Below are 23558 nucleotides of genomic sequence, written 5' to 3' on the forward strand. Positions count from 1 at the left end.
GGCCCATGGAGGCTCTATTTCAGCCTGTAACAGAGCTTGTTTTCGCTAGCAGAGGCACCGCAGCCCAGTCCTTTCCTATTTCCAGGCCAGCTCCATGGACCAGAACTAAGCACCCTGCGGGCTGAATCCGGCCCACAGGCCTTGAGTTTGACACCCCTGGTCTAGTTGGATTCTAGTGAATAAAGGATAGTTTCAACATGGCATTCTTTTCTGTTGATTCTGGGAAACAGATAAGAACAAGGAATAAGAACCATCCTACTTTTAAAAGGCATTTGGGAACTGTTACAGATTCATGTTCTATATAAGTGATTAAACCATCCTATGGTTTTATTTGCTGCTACTACACCTTAGAGATAACTTTCTCATTTTGTACTGTGTTAAAGTGAAATAATCCTTTAAAAATAGCACGAAAGGAATGTTTTTATAAAGGAGCACTATTTTATTTTTTAAAAAGATCACTATGCCAGTTGACAAACTTTGCCTCCAAATTACTTCATATATGAGATCTATAAGTAATTATCGATGCCGTAAGTTGTACTATATTTTTCAAACCAACTTTTTCAGTAAAGTAACACGCATATTGAAGAAGAAAAAGGGAGAAGATATTGGTGGCTTGGAACTTAAGACTAAAATATATGTACAGATTCAAAATTGCAGAGAATATTGTGAAAAGGCTTCCACCCAATGAAAAAGCAATCAAACACTCTCCATATATTTCCGCATTGGTACCTGGGTTAAAAAGGAAAAGAAACTTAAGAGCCATAATTTTCATTCTCCTGCTCATGAGCTTACATGTACAGTAAAATGCTGCTTCTGATATTCATGGACACAAAACAGGATGCTAAACAAATTGTAGAATTTTCTTCATTTGAAGAAATTTATTATACTGCAAGATGTTTATAAGAACTGTCTTGGCTTCATTCAAAGAACACCACTAGTCACAATATCAGATGACACTTTAAGGAAGCAAATTTAAGTAACACAAACAACTTTCTGTATAAACTCATCACTGACCACAACTATATTTAGTATCTCCAGTGTGTTCTTATTTTGCACATTAAGAAATCAGGTAAGAGTCCTGCTCATATTTCAGATTCGTATGCCTAAATTCATAACTTTCAGGCATCTTGAAAAGAATCAGATGTTTCACAATCTTACTAAATGCCTAAGACTATATGAGAGCCTTTTATGAATAATTTCTATGTAATATGCTTTGCCTGATTATCGAGTCCTTATTCATTAAGGTGATTTATATTCATACACTCCTCTACACAAATCCAAAATATATAAAGTTTCTTAACCATGATGAGAATCTATCTTTAGATTACTTCAACAAGGCATTCAGTCCACAATGATATCACTAAGTTCTCTTTTTCTGCTTCTGAACCAAGATTAAGGTCCTTAACGCAAACAGTTTCACAGCTCCATATTTGCTTCAGTGCATCCATGTGAGAGAGAGGAAATCGTAATCCATGTGCCTTTTTAAAGAAGAAAAATGCTTGTTAAAAAATCAAGTAAACATTAGTTACATATAAATTAATTTACAGAACAATACGTAAACTGGCCTAATAATAACTATACATAGTTGTGAACATAACTAGTGTTTCAGTTGGCTAAGGCTCATACTGATTATAATTGTAGGAACCCAAATGTTATGTATCAAGATGTCACACAAGTGGAAGAGAACTATATGATATATATTGTTCATACGGAGCACATTAAATCACAATTTTCTAAATAATAGTTTGAAAACATTGGGATCACAAACTGCATTAAGCCATAAATCAAGCTACAAAGACAAGATCCATATAACATACCAAATCAAATTCAAACCACACTATGGTTTAGAATACATTATGCAATCATAGATTTAATATAATTCTAGAAAACTATTTCAAATGAGAAAATGTGCAACATACTTGCAAAGTTTTAAGACAAAATGATGATATAATAGTATGTTTATGAGAAATTGTTTTCCTGGAGTTTGGTTTTTTTTGGTTTTAACAATTAATTGAAGAGAAACATTTTTGCCTGAACTGAAATTACTTACACAAACTAATAATCTTCCCAACTTTATTATGGTTTCATTTATTACGTTTGCTCCTTATGCCAAAGACTAGGTAGCATTTTATTTTTCCCATTTCAATTAAGAAAAAAATTAGCATCCAAAAATATGACTGACCAAGGCTTCTGAAAATATTTCATTGGTGATCAGGAATTTGACTATAAAGTTTTCCAATCAAATGAAAATTGCTATAGTATGTAAATTAATCAGTATACATTGATATATGCATGTACATCAATGTATAAACAAAACTATACCCCTAAATATTGGAGCCTGAAATACAGAATTATTATTTGTTCTCATGCTCTAAATAAAAGGTAGAGAAGTCATGTTTTATATCCCATCAATTAATGGGACGCCATCTTGTGTGCTTTTTTTGGTCATGGCACTCACCCTCTGGAATTTCCTGAGATTAGATTGATTTCAAGTTTGCTGGCCTTCCAAAAGCATTGAAACCTTGGTTGTTTAACCAGGCACAGGAGGCATGACCTCAATGAGGCAGGGGTGATTTGTCATTGCTTTGTGGTTTCTATCCTTGGCAGTCAACTCTTTTTTCTCTCTGGTTATATATAGTGCTTTATAGTTATTTTTATTCTTCCAAATATAAAATTTTCTTTGCCTCCCACAGTCACACTGGCAAGAGGAGTGGTCATATAAATCAAAATATATAAACAAAAGTTTTCTTCCAGAGAACATGTATTCACATGTTACAGGTGCATCTATGGATTACATTTATTTACAAAAATTATGAAGAGGAATCCAAGCAATTTCAAAAATGAAGGAAAATGAACTGTATTCTATATGTAAAAAGACATACAGTTGCAAGAAAAAATATGTTAACCCCTTTGGATTACGTGGAGTTTTGCATGAATTGGTCATAAAATGTGCTCTGAACGTCATCTAAGTCACAACAATAGAAGAACACATTCTGCTGAACATAATACTACACAAACATTAGATGTTGCCATAGTTTAATTGCACATAACATGTAAACGTTCACAGTGCAGGGAAGAAAAAGTATGTGAGACCCTAGCCTAATGACTTCTCCCAGAATTAATTGGAGCCAGGAGTGAGCCAACCTTGACTCCAATCAGTGTGATGATATTGGATGTGTTGCTGACAGCTGTCCTGCCCTTTAAAAACACACCTGTTTTGGGTTTACTGATTTCAAGCAGCACTGTCTGATGTGAACCATGCCTCGCAGAAAAGAGCTCTCAGAAGACCTACGATCAAAAATTGTTGACTTGCATGAAGCTGGAAAGGGTTACAAAAGTATCTCCAAAAGCCTTGATGTTCATGTGTCCACGGTAAGATAGACTGTCTACAAATGGAGAAAGTTTAGCACTGTTGCTACTCTCCCTAGGCGTGGTCGTCCTATAAAAATGACCGCAAGAGCACAGCGCAAAATGCTGCATGAGGTAAAGAAGAATCCTAGAGTGTCAGCTAAAGACCTACAGAAATCTCTGGCACATGCTAACCTTTTCGTTGAAACATCTACAATAAGGAAAACATTAAACAAGAATGGAGTACATGGGAGGACACCATGGAGGAAGCCATTGCTGTCCAAAAAGAATATTGCATCACATTTGAAGTTTGCAAAAGAGCACCTGGATCTTCTACAGCACTACTGGCAAAATATACTGTGGACAGATGAAACCAAAATTGAGTTGTTTGGGAAGAACACACAACACTATGTGTGGAGAAAAAAAGGCATAGCACACCAACATCAAAACCTCATCCCCACTGGACTTCTGGTGGCTCCGCTGCCCTGATGGTGGTCTTTTTTTAGACCGCCAACTCCGCGATCTTGTAGAGACGTCCAGACAGCGGAGATCAGCTGTCTGGCGGCTTGAAATCTTCCCCTCGGGCAAAGAGGGGAAGGAGAGCATTCGGGCTGAAGTTGAGCCCCCCGGAAAGCCCCAGAAATTATTCTGGAGGCTTGATGGTGAAGCTCCTTCAAAAGCCCGGAACAAGCTCCAGATCCGGAGGCGCCTCTGTTCCAACGAGCAGAGCTAAAGGCAGCGTCCACTCCTGCCATCGATAGGGATCAATGATTGGATTTTAAGGCAGGCAGAACGAAAACAGGAGTACAGGCATGTATGTATCAATTGAAACTCCCTAATTAGAAGATTTAGTTTGAAAAAATAGAGACGAAGAAAAGAAAATGGCGTTTGTGGATTGAAAGCGAAAGTTAAGGAAATGCCTGTTAGTTGTTGGCGTTGATGTTAATTGAAGAGATTATGTTAAGGATTCAAATAAGGATTTGAATAATTTTTTTTATTCTTTATTTTTTTATAATTCAAGAGGAGAAGAAACAAGATTATTTTTCTTTTTTTTCCCTTCCTTTTAAGTGGAAACTGTAAGTGAAGAAAGCGAAAGTTAAAAAGTTGTTTTTTAATATTGCTTTGCCTAGAATAGAATAGAATAGAATAGAATAGAATAGAATAGAATAGAATAGAATTGAATTTTTTATTGGCCAAGTGTGATTGGACACACAAGGAATTTGTCTTGGTGCATATGCTCTCAGTGTACATAAAAGAAAAGATACCTTCATCAAGATACAATATTTACAACACAAATGATGGTCAATATATCAATATAAATCATAAGGATTACCAGCAACCAAGTTACAGTCATACAGTCATAAGTGGAAGGAGATGAGTGATGGGAACGATGAGAAGATTAATAGTAGTGCAGATTTAGTAAATAGTTTGACAGTGTTGAGGTAATTATTTGTTTAGCAGAGTGATGGCCTTCGGGAAAAAAACTATTCTTGTGTCTAGTTGTTCTGGTGTGCAGTGCTCTATAGTGTCGTTTTGAAACAATTTATGTCCAGGATGTGAGGGATCTGCAAATATTTTCACGGCCCTCTTCTTGATTCATACAGTATACAGGTCCTCAATGGAAGGCAGGTTGGTAGCAATTATTTTTTCTGCAGTTCTAATTATCCTCTGAAGTCTGTGTCTTTCTTGTTGGGTTGCAGAACCAAACCAGACAGTTATAGAGGTGCAAATGACAGACTCAATAATTCCTCTGTAGAACTGGATCAGCAGCTCCTTGGGCAGTTTGAGCTTACTGAGTTGGGCAGAAAGAACATTATTTGTTGTCCTTTTTTGATGATGTTTTTGATGTTAGCTGTCCATTTTAGATCTTGTGATATGATAGAACCTAGAAATTTAAAGGTTTCTACTGTTGATACTGTGTTGTCTAGTATTGTGAGAGGTGGAAGTATGGAAGGGTTTCTCCTAAAGTCTACCACCATTTCTACGGTTTTGAGTGTGTTCAGTTCCAGATTGTTTTGGTTGCACCACAAGGCTAGTCGTCGATCGTCATTGTCTCGAATGAGACCAATCACTGTTGTGTCATCTGAGAACTTCAGTAGCTTAACAGATGGATCATTGGAGATGCAGTCATTGGTATACAGAGAGAAGAGAAGTGGGGAGAGCACACAGCCTTGGGGGGCCCTGTGCTAATTGTACAGGTATTTGATGTGATCTTGCTTAGCTTCACCTGCTGCTTCCTGTTTGTTAGGAAGCTTGTGATCCACTTACAAGTCTGTTCCGGTACCTGTAGCTGGTTTAGCTTAGTTAGAAGAATGTCTGGAATGATGGTATTGAATGCTGAACTAAAGTCTACAAAAAGGACCCTTGCATAGGTCCTTGGAGACTCAAGATGTTGTGGGATGTAGTGCAGAGCCATATTAACAGCATCATCTGTTGATCTATTTGCTCGGTATGCAAATTGCAAGGGTCTAACAGCGGATCCGTGATAGTTTTCAAGTAGGAAAGCACTAGCCTTTCAAAGGTTTTCATGACTACAGATGATAAAGCAACTGGTCTGTAGTCATTCAGTTCCTTGATGGTGGGCTTCTTCGGCACTGGGATGATGGTAGAGCGTTTGAAGCAAGAAGGAACATAGCACATCTCTAGTGATTTATTGAAAATATGGGTGAAGATGGGGGCCAATTGGTCAGCACAGACTTTTAAGCAAGAAGGAGTTATCTTATCTGGGCCTGGAGCTTTTCCTGGCTTTTGTCTGTGAAATAGGTCCTGCACTTCCTTTTCTGTGATCACTAGGGGTTGTGAACCCAATGAAATGGGGTCAGTTGTAGGAGGCTTGGCTGTTGTTGGTGTGTCTGAGATGGGGTTGTGGAGATAGGTGGCTGTAGTTTCCTTTCAAACCTGCAGTAAAACTCATTCAGGTCATCTGCCAGTTGTTGATTACCTTCAGCCTGGGAAGGAGGTTTGCCATAGCCGGTGATATTTTTAAGAGTTTTCCACATGTTTGCTGGTTCATTTGCTGAAAACTGATTGTTTAGCTTTTCAGAGTAGCTTTTTGCTGCCCTGATCTCCCTTGTTAGTGCATTTCTGGTCTGATTGTACAGCATTTTATCACCTTTTCTGTAGGCTTCCTCTTTGGAATGTCGTAGCTGCTTAAGTTTAGGTGTAAACCAAGGTTTGTTGTTACTGTATATTCGCAAGTTCCTTGTAGGTACACATAGGTCTTCACAGAAGCTGACATATGATGTTACAGTATCTGTGAGTTCATCCAGGTCTGCAGAGGTATCTTTAAAAATATTCCAATCAGTGCAGTCAAAGCATGCCTGTAGCTTTAATTTTGCCTCCTCCGTCCAGGTCTTCACTGATTTAATTGTTGGTTTTGTGGTTTTAAGTCTTTGCCTGTAAGCAGGTACAAGGTGAATCATGCAATGATCAGAGTGTCCTACAGCTGCACGTGGTAAAGACCGATAAGCATCTTTTAGTGTTGTGTAGCAATGGTCTAGAGTATTCTTGCCTCTGGTGGGACAATTGACATGCTGAAAGTATTTTGGTAGCTCTTTCCTTAAGTTTGCCTTGTTTAGATCTCCCAAAACAATGGCCAGTGAATCAGGGTGTTTGGCTTCAGCCTCCATGATTTGGTCAGCTAGAGTTCGTAATGCCTTGTTTACACAGGCTTGTGGTGGGACATAAACAGCAATTAGAAGAAATGAGGAAAATTCACGAGGCGAATAGTAAGGTTTGCAGTTGATAATTAGAGTCTCTAAATTGTTGTCACAGAATTTGTAAATTATGTTAAAATCTTGACACCAGGTTGAATTAATATATGTGACGAGGGCATGAGTGACCGTGCATAAGGCATCCCGGTCTAGAAAGGCGCAACTGGCGGACCAGGCGAACCTGGTAAAAAGCTCTCCTGGAGGCGGTCGCAAATGATCTTCAAAGGACAACCGTCCATCCAGGAGAACCCCAAATTGCGCACCCTCTCCATTGGGGCCAATGATTGCCCCAACAGTCAGCGCGGTTGCAGCTGACTGTACCGGGATGCCGGCATCCACAGCCACTCAGTCTTGGAGGGTTGAGCTTGAGCCTGTTTCTCCCCATCCAGACCCGTCGGCCTCCACACACGAGACAACACTTCAACAGCTTCATTGGGGTGGTCAGGGGTGGAAATGTACAGCTGGGTGTCATCCGTACAGTTGATAACTCACCCCAAAACCACTGATGACCTCGCCCAGCGGCTTCATGTAGATGTTGAACAGGAGGCGAGAGAACCGACCCCTGTGGCACCCCACAAGGAGGCGCCTCGAGGTCGACCTCTGCCCCCTGCCAACACCGTCTGCGATCGGTCGGAGAGATAGGATGAGAACCACCGAAACGGTGCCTCCCACCCAATCCCCCAACCACCGCAGCAGGATACCATGGTCGATGGTATCAAAAGCCGCTGAGAGATCAAGGAGAACCAGGGCAGAGGAATAACCCCTATCCCGGGCCCTCCAGAGGTCATCCACCAATGTGACCAAAGCTGTCTCCGTGCTGTACCGGGTCGGAAACCAGACTGGAACGGGTCTAGATAGACAGATTCATCCAGGTACTGGGGTAACTGGTGTGCCACCACACTCTCAACAACCTTCGCCACAAAGCGAAGGTTGGAGACTGGATGATAGTTACTCAAAACAGCTGGGTCCAGGGAAGGCTTCTTGAGGAGGGGTCTCACCACCGCCTCTTTCAAGGCGGTGGGAACAACACCCTCCCTCAGAGAAGCGTTAACAATCCCCTGGAGCCAGCCTCGTGTAACCTCCCGGGTGGCCAGCACCAACCAGGAGGGACACGGGTCCAATAAACATGTGGTGGCATTCAGCCGCCCCAGCAACCTGTCCATGTCCTCGGGAGCCACAGGGTCAAACTCCTCCCAGATGGTCTCAACAAGACTAGCCTCCGTCACCTCGCCCGAAACTACCCAGTTTTGGTCCAGACCATCCCGAAGCTGAGCGATTTTGTCAAACAGATACCTGCTGAAATCCTCAGCACAACCCTGTAAGGGGTCATCGCAACCCTCCTGGTTAAGGAGGGAGCGAGTCACCCTAAACAGGGCGGCTGGGCGGTTCTCTGCTGACGCAATGAGGGTAGAGACATAGGCCCGCTTGGCCTCCCTCAATGCCACTAGATAGGTCTGAGGAAAGGCCTAACTAGTATTCGGTCAGCTTCGGAACAGCCGGACCTCCACGCGCTCTCTAGGCGTCTTCTCCGGCATTTCATCTCCCTCAGCTCCTCGGAGAACCAAGGAGCTGGTTGAGATCTACGCCGGGTCAGACGCCGCAAAGGCACGACACGGTCCAAGGCACCCACCGCGGCCTGTTCCCAGGCCGCAACAAGCTCCTCGGCCGAGCCGTGGGCCAGATCGCCAGGGAGCGGCCCAAGCTCCATCAGGAACCTCTCCGGGTCCATCAGTCGCCTGGGACGGAACCAACGTATTGGTCCCGTCTCCCTGCGGTGAGGAGCAGCAGTCCGAAAGTCCAGACGAAGGAGGGAGTGGTCTGACCATGACAGAGGTTCAATGGCTAATTCTCGTACTTCCAGACCACTCAACCACTGTCCAGAGACAAAAATCAGATCCAGTGTGCTTCCCCCGACGTGGGTGGGGGCATCAATTAATTGGGTCAGGTCCATGGCCGTCATGGAGGCCATGAACTCCCGAGCCGCCGTTGACGACACACCGGCTGATGGCAAGTTGAAATCCCCCATGACCATAAGCCTGGGGGTATCAACTGCCATCCCGGCTATCAACTCCATATAAAGCAGTTGGATGATAGATTTGAAGAAATTAATCAAGTAAATTTGGATTTTAAAAACAAAATAAAGGCGCTCCAGATCAAGGTGGAAAGAGCAGAGGATGAACGGGTTTTATTGCAATACAGTGTTATGGAATATGCATGAAGAGTAAGAGGTTTGAAGGAATATAAACAAGAAGTTTTTTGCAGAAACCTTCGCACAGCTGATGGTACAGAGCCCAGTGGATATTGAAATTCAAATTGAAAAAAATTATTGTGTTAATTCATGGGTAGCAAAGCAGAGGCATTTACCAAGAGATATAGTAATTTATTTTACATCTAGGAAAATTAGGAATGAAATCTTATAAAAATGGAATTGAAATATTGGGACAAAAGGTATTGGTATTGAAGGAAATTTCTTTTAAAATGTTAAGAAATAGAAAAGAATACACATTTTTGGTGGACCAGCTTAGAAATCTTCAGATACAGTATAGATAGAATGTACCAGCTGGAATAACAATAAATTATAAGGAAGTGAAATATTGTCTTAATACAGTTTTTAAAGCAAGAAATTTCTATACTAAAGTATTGAAGGCTGGATGTTTACCATTGTTAGGAAGTAAGAAGGAAGGAGAGGTGGGAATGGTTAAAGAAGGGGAGGAAGTAAAGCAAACACAATTTGAAACTGAGACTTTAATGTTGGCAGCAGAATTACAGAAGGTTGTGGGGGAGGATCAAAGCAAGATTGTAACTATTAAGAATAGAGAGTAAGAAGTAAATTGTATGTTAAAAGGAGTATAAAATGTTTAGGGAATGAAGAAGAAAAAGGATTTTAGGAATATTAGTTTTAGGTATATTAATTGAATATAAGTTAAATGTTTAATACCTTAAATTTTGGGTATGTAACTGTAGTAATGGTATTTGATGAAATATGGTGATAGTTTTGTAACATATAGTGGTGGGAATATAAGTAAGATTTTGAAAATGTTGGATTTATATGATTCAAATGCTGTGGGGATCAAAGCAAGATTGTAATTATTAAGACTAGAGAAAGAAGTAAATTGTATTTTAAATGGAGTGTAAATGTATAAAGAATGAAGAAGAAAAATGATGTTACGAATATTATTTTTAAGTATGTTAATTGACTAAGGATAGTTTATTAAATGTTTGGTAATTTAAACGTTAGATATGTAATTGTAGTAATGATATTTGACTGATGGAGCAGCATCGAAAGATGGAACATTAATTGTGGCATTGATTGGTGAAGACTGGACAATAAAAACTATGAAATCTGAAAAAATACGTAAGTGGAGAAGATGGACTGTAATTTAAAATTGGACTGAAAGAAGAAATCTACGAAGGGAAAACTGTATTTGTATTGATGGAACTATATTTTCTTTCTTCGTTTTTATGGATAAGATGAGTTAAAGTTTTAGAGAGGAGTGGAAGTCTATGTATGATTAGTTTATTTTAGTTTGTGATTGTTTGTTATAATACCCTGTATTTGCTCTGGAAAGTCCTGGGGGGGGAGGGGGGAGGGTTGGGGGAGGAGGGTGGAAGATGGTATATGGATTGATTAAAAATGTACAGGTATGACGGAAGATATGTAACCAAAAAGCAAAAGGATTTGAAATGAAATTGGGGCTGCTCAAATACCACTTCAGACTGAACTGGTGGGAATAAGGGATTGGAAAGGGAGAGGAGGAGAGAGAGGGAAAGAAGGAAGCAGGCCTGAATAGGTAATAAATGAAAGTTAAAAGATGATGGATAATATGATGATAGAAAATGAAAATAAAAACTTTTGGGGAAAAAAAAACCTCATCCCCACTGTAAAACATGGCGGAGGGAGCATCATGGTTTGGGGCTGCTTTGCTGCCTCAGGGCCTGGACGGATTGTTGTCATTGATGGGAAAATGAATTCCAGAGTTTATCAAGACATTTTGCAGAAAAACGTACGACCATCTGTCCGCCAACTGAAGCTCCGCAGAGGATGGGTGATGCAACAGAACAATGACCCAAAGCATACAAGTAATTCAACAAAACAATGGCTTCAACAGCATAGAAAACACCTTCTGGAGTGGCCCAGTCAGAGTCCTGACTTCAACCTGATTGAAATGCTGTGGCATGACCTTAAGAGAGCGATTCACACCAGACATCCCAAGAATATTGCTACACTGAAACAGTTTTGTGAAGAGGAGTGGTCCAAAATTACTCCAGATCGTTGTGCAGGTCTGATCTGCAACTACAGGAAACGTTTGGTTAAGGTTATTGCTGCCAAAGGAGGGTCAACCAGTTATTAAGTCCAAAGATTCACATACTTTTTCCTCCCTGCACTGTGAATGTTTACATGTTATGTGCAATTAAACCATGGCAACATCTAATGTTTGTGTAGTATTATGTTCAGCAGACTGTGTTCTTCTATTGTTGTGACTTAGATGACATTCAGAGCACATTTTATGACTAATTCATGCAAAACTCCACGTAATCCCAAGGGGTTCACATACTTTTTCTTGCAACTGTATGTACAGTTAGTCCTCGACTTAGAACTATTCATTTATCGACTGTTCAAAGATACAAGGGCACAGAAAAAAGTGACTTATAGCTGAAACTCACACTTACAACCATAATAGCATCCTCGCAGTCCCATGATCCAAATGCAGGTGCTTGGCAATGGGCATGTATTTATGACAGCTGCATTGTCCTGGGGTCACACAATTACAATTTGCAACCTTACTAGCCATCTACTGACAAGCATTCACTTAACAAATATAATGATTTGCTTAACAACCATGGAAGAAAAACTCATAAAATTGGGCATGATTCATATATAATAAGCAAATTCTGGTTTCAATATTGGTTATAAATACAGTTATAGCTGTACTCCTGACAACTGCAGAGAAGAAAATATAGACAACAATGCCATTTGAAAAAAGATATTTGGGATTTAAAAATAATAAAATACGGACTGTAGCACGATAAGATCTGCTGAATAGAAATAAAACCAACCTCTGCTATTTCTTCCTCGTTCATATTCTCATTCCCCATCATATGGATCTGCCTTTTATTCTTTAAGCAGTGATAAACAAAAACCATTTCTTTGACTGAATCGTTCTGAAAAACCGTAAGAAATGTTTTTATACATTAGCCAGCTATTACACAACTTAATCGCATTTTTATACAATCATTGCTTCTCTTCATGGCTGGGTGAATAACTAACTTTCATTTATTATTTGTGGGACTCTTAAATTATGCTCAGCATTTTTTTTTACAAATTTAATTACATTTCTGACCTCAGCTCATATTTCAAGTTTACACTGTATAGCCTTTTAACCTTCTTAAATACTAGCACTTTCTATTTATGGAACAGAGCAACAGTATTACTATAATACAATTACACAGCTCAATTAGATGATCTTGGACACAACTATGCATGCTAAGAACAGCATGTTGACCATAGAGGTGGCCTCATGGAAAAATATGTTTCTGTGAGCCTTCCTCCTCTGTACTCACCAGAAGATCTTGTTCTGATTCTGTTGTAATTATTGTGTAGTCTTTAAACTTTAACCTGATTGTGCTGTCTATTTTTGGTAGTGTTCCATCTAAAAAAAGAAAGAACATCCACATTATTTGGAAGAGAAACGCTATTAGGCAACATTAACTACTTGTCACATTCAAACTATGAAAAGCAGTTGCAGCTACTACAAAGACTGATAATGGCTTCTTCAGTCTGCCCTGGATGAGTAGTATAGACTCAAGAGGCTGCTAATGCAATCTTCCGCAAATCCCCTTAATATAAACTGAAACATGGATATGTTTTTTTTAAATGTAGTAACTGTGTTGTCTCTTTAAGTATGAATTTTTGCAAGCTACTTCCATGTGATTAGTTTTTAAATATTTTGTAATTATGATTACAATAAAAGTTGTCCCCTTATTTTTTGCAAAATATATCCATAGAGACTTTAAATGTCACCTGGAGTGAGAAAATCCAAATTAGTTCCAATAAACGGAGGTAATCTGCTCGTAATAAAATCTTTTTTCATATAAGATGATCTCAGTTTCCTCCCGTTTTCCAAATGACCTTCAAGGCGTTTCAGGAAGCTACTTAAGTGCTTGGATGAATCCGATAAATCCATTTTCTAAACAAAAAGACAAGAATAACGTGCTAACAGCCTGAAATGAGAACTTAATTATTATAGAGGCCATTCATGTAATGATAAAGGAGATTTGTGAATGCTTTATATTAATAACTGATGTAGAACAAGAAAGAAGTCAGTTACATATATCCAAGAATGCAATATTTGTTATTTAAGAAAATGAAAATGTACATTTCAAATTCAGTTTTAGATTATGTATTTTTAAGTTTTAAATTTTTGTAAGAAATATATCCAGAATATAATTGTTCTATGATCCTATCATAAGCTGATAAAGCAGCATGAAAAATATCACATTAGAAATATGGAAGTCTCATTAACATACTGTTTTCACATAAAGGTATTTAAAAATGAAAAAAAAATGTAAGATCTTTCGCAAGAGCTAAGGCTCACAGTTCTGACAAAAATAGTGTCATGGAACTCTTAGTGATGATTAAAAGGAATTACTTTACAATTAACACTGCGGCTACAAAATTTGCTTCTGGAAGCAGACAAACAAATTATTTTTCCTTTCGCCTCGCAGTTTTACCATTAACAATTGCCTTGGAATGTTCTTTCGAAATTCAGCATCTTCTTTTGCTATATCTAAAAGAAGTCCAGGAACCATGTCCAGTAAGTAATCTCTCCAAGAGCTGGCATGCACAAAACAAATTAAAGTTATTAAGAACAAATAAGATATTAACAATCTACAGAAATGTTTCTTGAGGATACAATGTTCATAAACTGGCCAAAATAGCAAAGCTCAGAACCTCATACCATACATCCAGATTTTCACTGACATAAGTGAGGACTCAGTTTTACCAGTGTGCTTGGACTGTATCAGATAGCATGTTTTGGATAAGGGATATTAAACCTGTGGCTCATAGCACTGTCCAAGATTCATCTCTACCTTGTACTCAAGATCTTGAGCACCTTCATGTCTTTTAGATTCCTGATTTTAGTTTTCAATGAAATGAGTGCTTTGTGCATGTCCAACTTCTCCCTGCAACTATTTTATGACACATTTCATGGCAGTTTGTCAAATGCAAAGTATTGTATGTGATTCTAAAATTTAATGATTTCTTAAAAACGTGGTTCGGTCTCCTTCCATAAGAGGTAGACTGCAGAACTTTCTATTAATTGCAATTTCAAAGAGAACTTTAAGGGGACCCCAAAGAGAAAGTGAAGTGCTCAAATCCCAATAAAAAATAATTTTCCAATGTACATAATAGCCTACAGAATGTTTTATGAAAGTTATTACTGGTATTCAGATCTCACAATAGCTGAACATGAAAAGCAAGGAAAGCCTCAAGAAAAAAAACAGAGTTAATAAATGTTCCTAAGTATTCTTGCCTATACTATATCTCTGATGTCTCCCCATTGATTTTCAGAAATATTCAATCTGAGGGACTATGAAGTCCATTCCAAAAATTACTTCATTAATAATTTGGAGATATTTTTCAGGCTGCAATCTTACTGAAACAACCAATCACTTTTCAGCTTCCATTTCTTCACTGACCATGGGGCAATAGTTTCTAGGATACATTGATGCTCAGCTGAATCGATTCTTCCTATCACCTGAATGGTATTTCCTGTGCTGCTGGCTATACATAAACCCAAACGTAACAGAGCAATCTCTGCATGTAACAGCAATACATACCAAATTTTGTTTTAAAACTTTTCTGGTATGACTGAAGTATCAACGTGCCAACAACTGTCTATTTTCAGTAAAACCATTAACCAAATCGAACTAGAAATATAATACAAGATGCTTACTTGTTCTGATACATGCTAATGGTAATATGAGTAGAATGAGATGTTCCAAGAGGAGTGTCAGCTTGATGAATTGTTCCTCTTGGAAAATACAGCATGTCTCCTGGCTGAAAAGAAATGCAAGCATGATAGTTATAATATGAACTATAAGCGCTTATGCTTAAGTTGCTATGTTTGCCCACCTACTGTCAATAACAAAACAATGACACAGCCTCTCATCTCATGCACAGCTGCATTGGAATAAAAGTAGATTTCAAATTCTACATCTTAACTATATTGGGCATACAGAACAGATTCTTTTTCCTTTTACGTGCTTTTTCTACTTATGTTTTAAATTAGGAAATCCTCTGAGCAGATGTGGCAGGGAAAGGAAAAAGAACAGGAATGGGATACGCTGTTACATGAGCATAAATGTATTCTGAAAATATTAAATTAAGTCTATCCTCTTTTTATATGGCTTAAGAATAAAAAGAGTTTGCACATGCTACCTTTAATATGAAATCATGAGTTGGTGTTCCAATTTTCTCTTCAGGTTCAACATTGTATTCTTGAGCTAGATATACAGTTGGGCGGTAGAGTCGCCAGTGTTTCTCTCCTTCAAGTTGTAAGATAAATACCTAGGAGTGCCATGTCAACACGCATCAGAATACCTACAGCAAATTGTACTTTTTACCTAGTCTTTCTAAAGAATACATATTTATGGCAGCCAAATTCCACATACACAAACAATTTTAATAGAGACAGCAAGAATTTTTCATTTAAAGCAAAATGTGCTTGTAGACATACACTCAGCATCTAGTGTAGGTTTTATCATGGTTATGCAATTTCCTAAAATACAACTTCCATATTTTTCAATCCATAGCATGTTCTTGAAAATACTTGTGAGCAATGATTGAAATTAAGATGTAAAAGGGAATAAAATTGAAATCTTAGTAAATGATGTACACTATTGGAAGAAAATAGTAAGTATTGAATGGTGAACAAAAACGTTAAGAAAATAAGAGGTGGACAGTTGCACTAATTGATTGTATAATACAAATGGAATAAGATGAAGACAATGTTAATAACTAAAATATAGGAGGGGAGGTTTGAGAAATATGCGTAATAAATGAGAAAATCGGGGTTGTCTGCACACCAGAAATATTGAAAATAAATACAGCAATGGAGAGAGATAAGAAAAAGGAGAAGGAGGGAAGGGGAGAAGGAGGGAGAGAGAAAAAAGAAAGGGAAGAGGAAAGGAGAAAAGGTAGGGGAAATAAAAGTAGGAGAGAAGGTTAGATAGGGAAGAAGTAGGGTGGAGGGGGAGAAAGGAAGGGGAAGTAGGAGAGGAGAGCAGAAGGTAGGTAGGAAAAAAGGAGGGAGGGAAAGAAGCAAGAGGAGAAGGACTGCTGTGAAAAGGAAAAGTTGAAATGGAAAAAAGACAACCCTGAATATATTTGAATATATTAGGATAAAAACTGAAATAGTTAAAAAAAAAAAGAATGAAAGGGAATGAATATGAATAAAAATGGAGAAATTAGAACTTGAGGGTGAAAGATGATGTGACTTAATAAAATGAGCAAGGAAATATTAGGAAATGAATAAAAACTATGAAAAAAAGAATATTTTGGCAAAAAATGCAAGTAAAATATATTTGAATACATTGAATTGTATAAGATACGATATGGTCAATACTCTGTTCATAAATTATGTATGTGTGTAGGGGGGGAAACTAAAAAAATCAATAAAAACTTGTTCTAAAAAAAAAAGAAAATACTTGTGAGCAGAAAATTTACAGGCAAATAAGGATTTATTTACCTCAACATCATCATAGTGTGGAGGTAGGCCTTGGGATCCAGGAGGAGTGATGTAAACATTAGATCCAACCAATGAGCCAAAGTAACATTCCAATTTTTCTTGTATCCTCCAGAGCTCATCCTTATTTTAATACAAGAGAAATAACTTTAACAATGGAAAATCAACTGTCTTTTATCATACAAATCTGTATTTATATCAGTGTTGCATCCTACTATTCGAAATATAGTAAGATCTGCATAAGACAAAAATTGTGTATACTCAGGAAAAGGAAGCCTAAATAAAGCTCACTAATACTGAGACAAATCAATGTTCAAACAAGCAAGAACTAAAGCAAAAATAGTAAACTTTATCTTCTTTAGCAAACTTCTATGTAGGTCTTTTTCAGGATCCTAGCATTACAAAACTCTTCTGACATTTACAGTAAATGGACCATGCCAAGACTTGGTCAATCTAACTCCATTTGGGTAGAAAGCAAGCAAGGAACATCAAGTGAGAGTGGTTTAAAAAATGAAAGCCTGATACAATTATGTTATCCTCATCATTAGAAGGCTACGAAGAAGCAATTGGAGTTATCAGCATATTTGAAGAAAACCTAAGATCTGTGTATGACAAGATTATTTGGGAGAAAAAGTTGAGCAGCAGATAATTCCAACAAAATCAGATAATAGCTATAGATTGTTGAATGCCTTTGGAATAGGAAGAAAAAATGTGACTGGCTGAGTAACAAAGAGAAGATCACTCCACACTGTGTTACTTAGTGATTCCCAAGAATTGAAACAATGGTATCATAGCTACTTCAGCTTACTAGAAACAAATTAAAACTTTATATAGGGGCTATAATTTTGAACTTATATTTAACCAATCCCAAAACTCAAATAGATTCTCATTCATAAAAAATGTCAGTTTTATCACTGCATTTTAGTTGTTGAAAATTCACAACTTCCTGCAAGACTGATATCTTGTGCATGCATGGTGTCACAGCCTCTTTCCTCCAACCCCAAGTTGGTGCCAAGCAACAGCCCCCTTTCCTTAGTGTCCCTGCTGGGGCATCCTTCATGAAACTTCCCTGCACTCACACAAATCCATGGCCTCTTTCCCTCAGTCCCCTGGTGCTCACACCCACCCTTGGCCTCTATGCACTTGTTGCAGCACTATGACCTCCTTCCTTTAACCTTTCTGGGCTTGCATGGGCCCACAGTTTCTCCAGAAACACTACACTACTAACCAGAGCATATAAAATATTTTCTAGACCAAGTCTTGAACACAGCTCACCTGTCTGGAACCCATACCACATTTCTGACATCAATACAATTGAACGTGTCCAGAAATATTTTACAAGAAGAGTTCTCCACTCCTCTGAATACAACAGAATACCTGATGCTACCAGACTTGAAATCCTGGGTTTAGAAAATTTAGAACTACACCGTTTTCGGCATGACTTGAGCTTAATTCATAGAATCATCTGTTACAATGTCCTTCTGTCAAAGACTACTTCAGCTTCAATTGCAACAATACATGAGCACACAATACTTTAAGCTTAATGTTAACCGCTCCAATCTTGATTGCAGAAAATATGACTTCAGTAACAGAGTTGTTAACACTTGGAATACACTATCTGACTCTGTGGTCTCTTCCCAAAATCCCCAAAGCTTTAACCAAAAACTGTCTACTATTGACCTCACCCCATTCCTAAGAGGTCTGCAAGGGGTGTGCATAAGAGCACAAGCGTGCCTACCGTTCCTGTCCTATTGTTTCCTTTCATTATATCCAATTAATATAGTTATTACATACTTATGCTTATATATATGCTTATATATTGTATAGTTATTTCATACTTATGCTTATATATACTGTTGTGACAAAATAAATAAATAAATAAAAAATAAACAGTCTCTTTCCCCTTGCCATGGCTCCTATGTTGTGCCTCCCAGGGACTCTCCCACACCCATGGCACCCTCATGATCCTTACAAAGGACTCCTACGGCTTAACAATCAATGTGTCTTGGGGTTATGACGGCAACTAGGATTGCTGGGATTGTTGTCATTAAGTGATAAATTCATATAATGTTGCACTTTACAGAAACAGCAATCTGGGTTCCAGCTGACATCATAACCCAAGGACTACCTGTAATGTGAAATGAGTCTCAGCAATACATGTAAATAGTAACTATGTAGCCGCCCAGAGTTACCTTGAGGTAAGATGGTGGCCTATAAATTTTATAAATAAATGTATTTAAACTAAAAAAATACAAAACAGAAAAACTAAAAATAAAAGTAAAAACAAATGCTAAGTAGAAAAATTAAGTAATCTGTGGTATTTTTTTGTTTCAGTTTAAAAACATTAACCTAAAGCAAAGACCGGGCACAAATCATGCGATGGTTTTCTTCCTAACTACACTAGTTCTGAGTCAAAGTCGAGAAGCACAAAAGCAGCCACAAAATGCAAACAATTGTTCTTTATTTACCTTAAATCTCTGTGGCTGGTGAAACTGTACAGTAGCCTTTTTCTGATCAAAATCTTTCTTCAGTTGTGTATAGGTTACTTTTCCATCTTTATTAAAAATAAGTTTTTTGCCATTCGTACATCTACATATATTGATGTCTTTTCCATAATACAAGCCTAGTTTGACTAGGTCTTTCAAGTCAGTTAACTGAAAGAGAGACTGATAATACGATGCCACGAAGGAATCATCTCTCTGAATCAACAGTGGCTTCTGTTCCCAATATTCTCTAAAAAATTCATCTTCTTTGACAGGAGAAATCAAACTTTCAAATAAGCTCTCTGGATTGTCATATTTCCAAAGCAAAGGACTGACTGCTTCTGTTTTTGCTAGCTTGCTTGGCAAATCTGGTTTCTTCTCTATTCTAGCTCGTCTTCCTCCTTTCTTGGGCATGATGCTATACAAGAAACAAAGAAATAAATACCTGATTTTATATATATTTCATCAAAACACATTCAACAAGTACATTCTAAATTGATTTTCCATGTAGATGGGGTGACATAGCATGATGTACTGAAACCAGTGGATTTTATTTATGTGCAAAATTGCTTAGGATCAGGAAGCATAGGGCACTGCTAGATTCAAATTCCAAGAAATTAGGTCCTGTTCAACTTTTTTTTTTTTTTGGCTTTATACCTTGCTATTCTTTTAATGTGAACTACGAAAGGGGTTTATAACATTTAAACCCAAATTATAAAGTTTAGAACATGATATCAACATCTGTAAAAACTAGTTAGTCCCTCCAAGAACTCTTAAGTTTTATTCACACAGGGTCACATCAATTCACTTGTCACCAGAAATCCCAATTTTGCAATTTTGGAAAACCCCCACTAATCTAAACTTATGTCATCCAAGGTATTAACAGAAGTGATGACAGGTCACTGTATGAAATGTATTCTTTGGAATGATTCTCCACAGAGAAAAAAAGCTTGCAGAACAATATGTATTATTTTTTTATCACCATCATCATTATTACACTGCTCCCACCACCCAAGGATGTGTATAGAAACATTTTTTTTAAAATGCAGAAAACATCACAAAGTACAATCACAGAGAATAAATGCTTTTGAGCATAAAGGCATATAAAAGAATAAACAGGGCAGTAACACAAAGCTTCAAAAGTCCACTTGAGTAAAATTGTTTTGAGAGTGCCAGCGACACTTCCCAACCCTTCAGCTAGCACAGAGGAGGCTGTTTGTGCCCATGATTCCCTCACTTCCCAGTGGAAAGGACCTTCAACAGGCTCTCTCAAGATTACTTAACCGGGTCAGCAAAATCATTCTGGGAGAAATGGTCCTTAATACAGCACAAAGCCATGTTATAAAGGACTTTATATGTAATAACCAGTATTGTTCATGTGGCCTACAACTCTACTTGCACAGAATCCACTGGAATCTTTGTATAAACAGGGTATCAGAAAACCCCTGCTGTTTAATCTCAGGAAGAAAGCAGAATACATCAACGTAATTTTGTATTAAAAGTACCTGAAATGGCAACCCTGGGATGTTAACTTTAGATGGAACAATTTTTCATTGGAAGCCACCCAGTTAGTTGTAAGATAGGAGGCTACATAGATATGTTATGTAAATAAATGAATCCTTTTCCTTATTGCAAGGTCTAGAAAATAACAATGAAATATAAAATTCAGTTATTGTTCATTATTTACAAGTTCCCTGTATTTATCAGTTTCAACCATCTTCTCACAAATCCTCTAAAAATATGTGGTTCCCAACAGCTATACAGTTTCTATAGCCCCAGTGTATAGGTCCTTATTAGTTGCATAATCATGGCAGAGGCTGTATCCTTCCTTCTGGGCTTTTGCTGCCCTCTTTTCCAATCTGTTTATTTCATAGTAGAAGATGCCATATGGAATACAGGATGAGGACTCTAGATGGCTGGGGACAATCCTGAGGAGATCCAGCAGTAAAACCAGAAAACCAATTACAGTATGCCACTTGTACAAATCAGAAAATCAAGATCCGGCAATGACTTACAGATGCAACAGAAGCAGAGCAGAGTTTGGCAGTTGGGATCAAATTCCTGTGTAGCTTTATGATGGTTCAAGAAGTGGCTATGGCTTTAATCCAGTAGTAAAGAAAGACAGACTCACTGCAGCTGCATCCAGTCCACATAAGCCTAGGTGTTGTTTTAAGGTAAAGGTAAAGTTAAAGGTTCCCCTTGCACATATGTGCTAGTCGTTCCCGACTCTAGGGGGTGGTGCTTATCTCCGTTTTAAAGCCGAAAAGCCTGCGCTGTCAGAAGATATCTCCGTGGTCATGTGGCCAGCATGACTCAACACCAAAGGCGCACAGAATGCTGTTAGCTTCCCACCAAAGTTGGTCCCTATTTTTCTACTTGCATTTTTTTATGTGCTTTCGAACTGCTAGGTTGGCAGAAGTTAGGACAAGTAATGGGAGCTCACCCTGTTACGTGGCATTAAGGATTCAAACTTCTGAACTGCCGACCTTTCGATTGACAAGCTCAGTGTCTTAGCCACTGAGCCACTGCGTCCCTATTGTTTTAGTTAATATTTAAATCCAGTCTCTTCTCCATGAGTTTGTGACAAGCATGTTGTCTTGATTGAAAATGGAACAAGTTCATGCAACAAAAAACTACACACACACAGACAGGCACACACAAGTACCCCTTTATGGCGATAAGAAAAAAAAATGTTCCCATACCATTTCAAAATAGCATGTAGATCAGGTCAGATGATCAACAAATATGGAAAAAAAGAAGAAACTGTTTACCTATGGCTTTCCTCTCCCCCTGCCTCCTTGCTTGTTGATCATGTTGCCTGACTTACATGCTATTTTGAAATGGTATTAGAACATTTTTTTTTTGTTATCCCCATAAAGGGGTGTGGCTGTGGATGGGTGTATACTTTCTTTTCTGAGACAGGAACTTGTTGCATTTTCAATCAAGAGAGCATGCTGGTCACAAATTCATGGAGAAAAGATTGGAGTTGAGTATTAACAAAAACAACACCTAGGCTTATCCTTGTACCATAATCACAGCACTGGACTGCTTTTAATGGAAATCCAAGTTATTCCTTATAATAGTGTACACCCCAAAAGATGGGGGTAGGTGGATACTATAGTCTGGAAGATCTTTACTGGGGGTCACACGTTTTCACATCCAACAGGCTCCATTACTCCTAAGATCCGCAAAGGGCCAAGCCCACCCCCACCCCAGAATAGAGTTCCTTCTGCACAAGTCCCTTTCCTCCGAATCAGCAAAAGGTGTATTTTCCTTCCTACAATCTGTCCCGGCGTTTACCAGGAAGGACACATTTCCATGCCACTTGGTAGGCCGCTCCCCGTCCCCAATTTGGATTGCAAGCCTCGTAGCTTCCCAGCTCCCTCAAAATCACGGGCGCTCCGGGGGGAAAAAAAAGTCTCCCACTCCCAATGCCCATTTCAAGAGCAAAGCCTGAACCGGCAAAGAAGCGCGGAAAAAGCAACAAGGTCTGGCAGCGTTCGCCGGGGGAAAAGGTAGGCAAGAAGGGACCGGAGCCACCCACCCACCCCCAAGCGGGAATGGACAAAGAAGCGCCAGCCTCTCTTTCGGGAAGCGGGCAAAAAATAGCAGCACCCGCTTGTGTTCCTTTCGCGCGCACTTCGTACCGACCTGACCTGCTTAGAATTCGGTTCTGGAAGGGCGCCGGCAAAGCCACGTGGGCTGCAGGACGAGCAAAGGCCGCTGCTCAGAAGGAGGAGGAGGAGGCGTGCACCCGGCAGCCTCCCTTATTGAACCGGACTTGTTGCTTTTGCCCGCCTATCAAATAGACCAGGCGGGGCAACAGCTTTCCTCACAAACGGCACGAGCGCCGCCTTCGCGGTTTTCCGTGCCCTTGAGTCGCGTGCAGAAGTTCACCGGCTTGAGTATGGTTTTTTGTGGTTGTTGTTGTTTTTATTTATGTATTTATTTTGTCACAACAGTATAGCAAACATTGACATAAAAACAACAACACATCATATAAACATATATAAAGGCTAAAATATGTATAAAATATAAAATATAGGCTAAAATATGTATATATATAAGCAAAAGTATTAATTTGATATAATGAAAGGGAACAATAGGACAGGAACGGTAGGCACTTTTGTGCTCTTATGCACGGCTTAGACAACGTGCACCGGTGGCATGTCTGCCTTTTAAATCCTTTTAAATAGACCTGTTCCTTTGCTGTTCTGGACTTGGTCAGAATTGGATAGAACCACCGGCTTGCCAGTAGTCAAAAA

The 23558-nt window shown here is 38.7% G+C and overlaps 1 protein-coding gene across 9 annotated transcripts; it reads right to left on the reverse strand.

Annotated features, from left to right (window-relative positions):
- Nucleotides 1-538: 538 nt before the first annotated feature.
- On the reverse strand, nucleotides 539-23074 carry RIOX2 (ribosomal oxygenase 2). 9 transcript variants are annotated; one of them, XM_058184988.1, is made up of 12 exons: nucleotides 22945-23073; nucleotides 21309-21450; nucleotides 20799-20931; nucleotides 19279-19711; nucleotides 16814-16933; nucleotides 15505-15633; nucleotides 15020-15123; nucleotides 13794-13896; nucleotides 13084-13249; nucleotides 12624-12712; nucleotides 12120-12224; nucleotides 539-1478 (listed from the first exon to the last, which is right to left on the reverse strand). In XM_058184988.1, exons 4-12 carry the CDS (start codon nucleotides 19705-19707, stop codon nucleotides 1320-1322), a joined length of 1404 nt encoding a protein of 467 aa, XP_058040971.1. In that variant the 5' UTR covers nucleotides 19708-19711; nucleotides 20799-20931; nucleotides 21309-21450; nucleotides 22945-23073; the 3' UTR covers nucleotides 539-1319. The 9 variants fall into 9 exon arrangements, with proteins under 9 accessions (XP_058040971.1, XP_058040969.1, XP_058040970.1 ...); XM_058184986.1 differs by having other exon boundaries at nucleotides 22950-23052; XM_058184987.1 differs by lacking the exon at nucleotides 21309-21450 and having other exon boundaries at nucleotides 22945-23074.
- Between the last annotated feature and the right edge of the window lie 484 nt (nucleotides 23075-23558).

The sequence above is a fragment of the Ahaetulla prasina genome, chromosome 5, assembly GCF_028640845.1.
Source record: "Ahaetulla prasina isolate Xishuangbanna chromosome 5, ASM2864084v1, whole genome shotgun sequence".
Taxonomy (NCBI): Eukaryota; Metazoa; Chordata; class Lepidosauria; order Squamata; family Colubridae; genus Ahaetulla; species Ahaetulla prasina.

What these genes read in the sequence shown, in the direction of transcription:
- RIOX2 (XM_058184992.1), bottom strand. Translation starts at nt 19,707, where the DNA reads ATGCCCAAGAAAGGAGGAAGACGAGCTAGAATAGAGAAGAAACCAGAT. An exon ending in CTCATGATTTCATATTAAAG is followed by an intron (nt 15,124 to 15,504) that starts GTAGCATGTGCA and finishes ATTTCTTTTCAG; the next exon opens with CCAGGAGACATGCTGTATTT. An exon ending in ATTAGCATGTATCAGAACAA is followed by an intron (nt 13,897 to 15,019) that starts GTAAGCATCTTG and finishes TGTGCATGCCAG; the next exon opens with CTCTTGGAGAGATTACTTAC.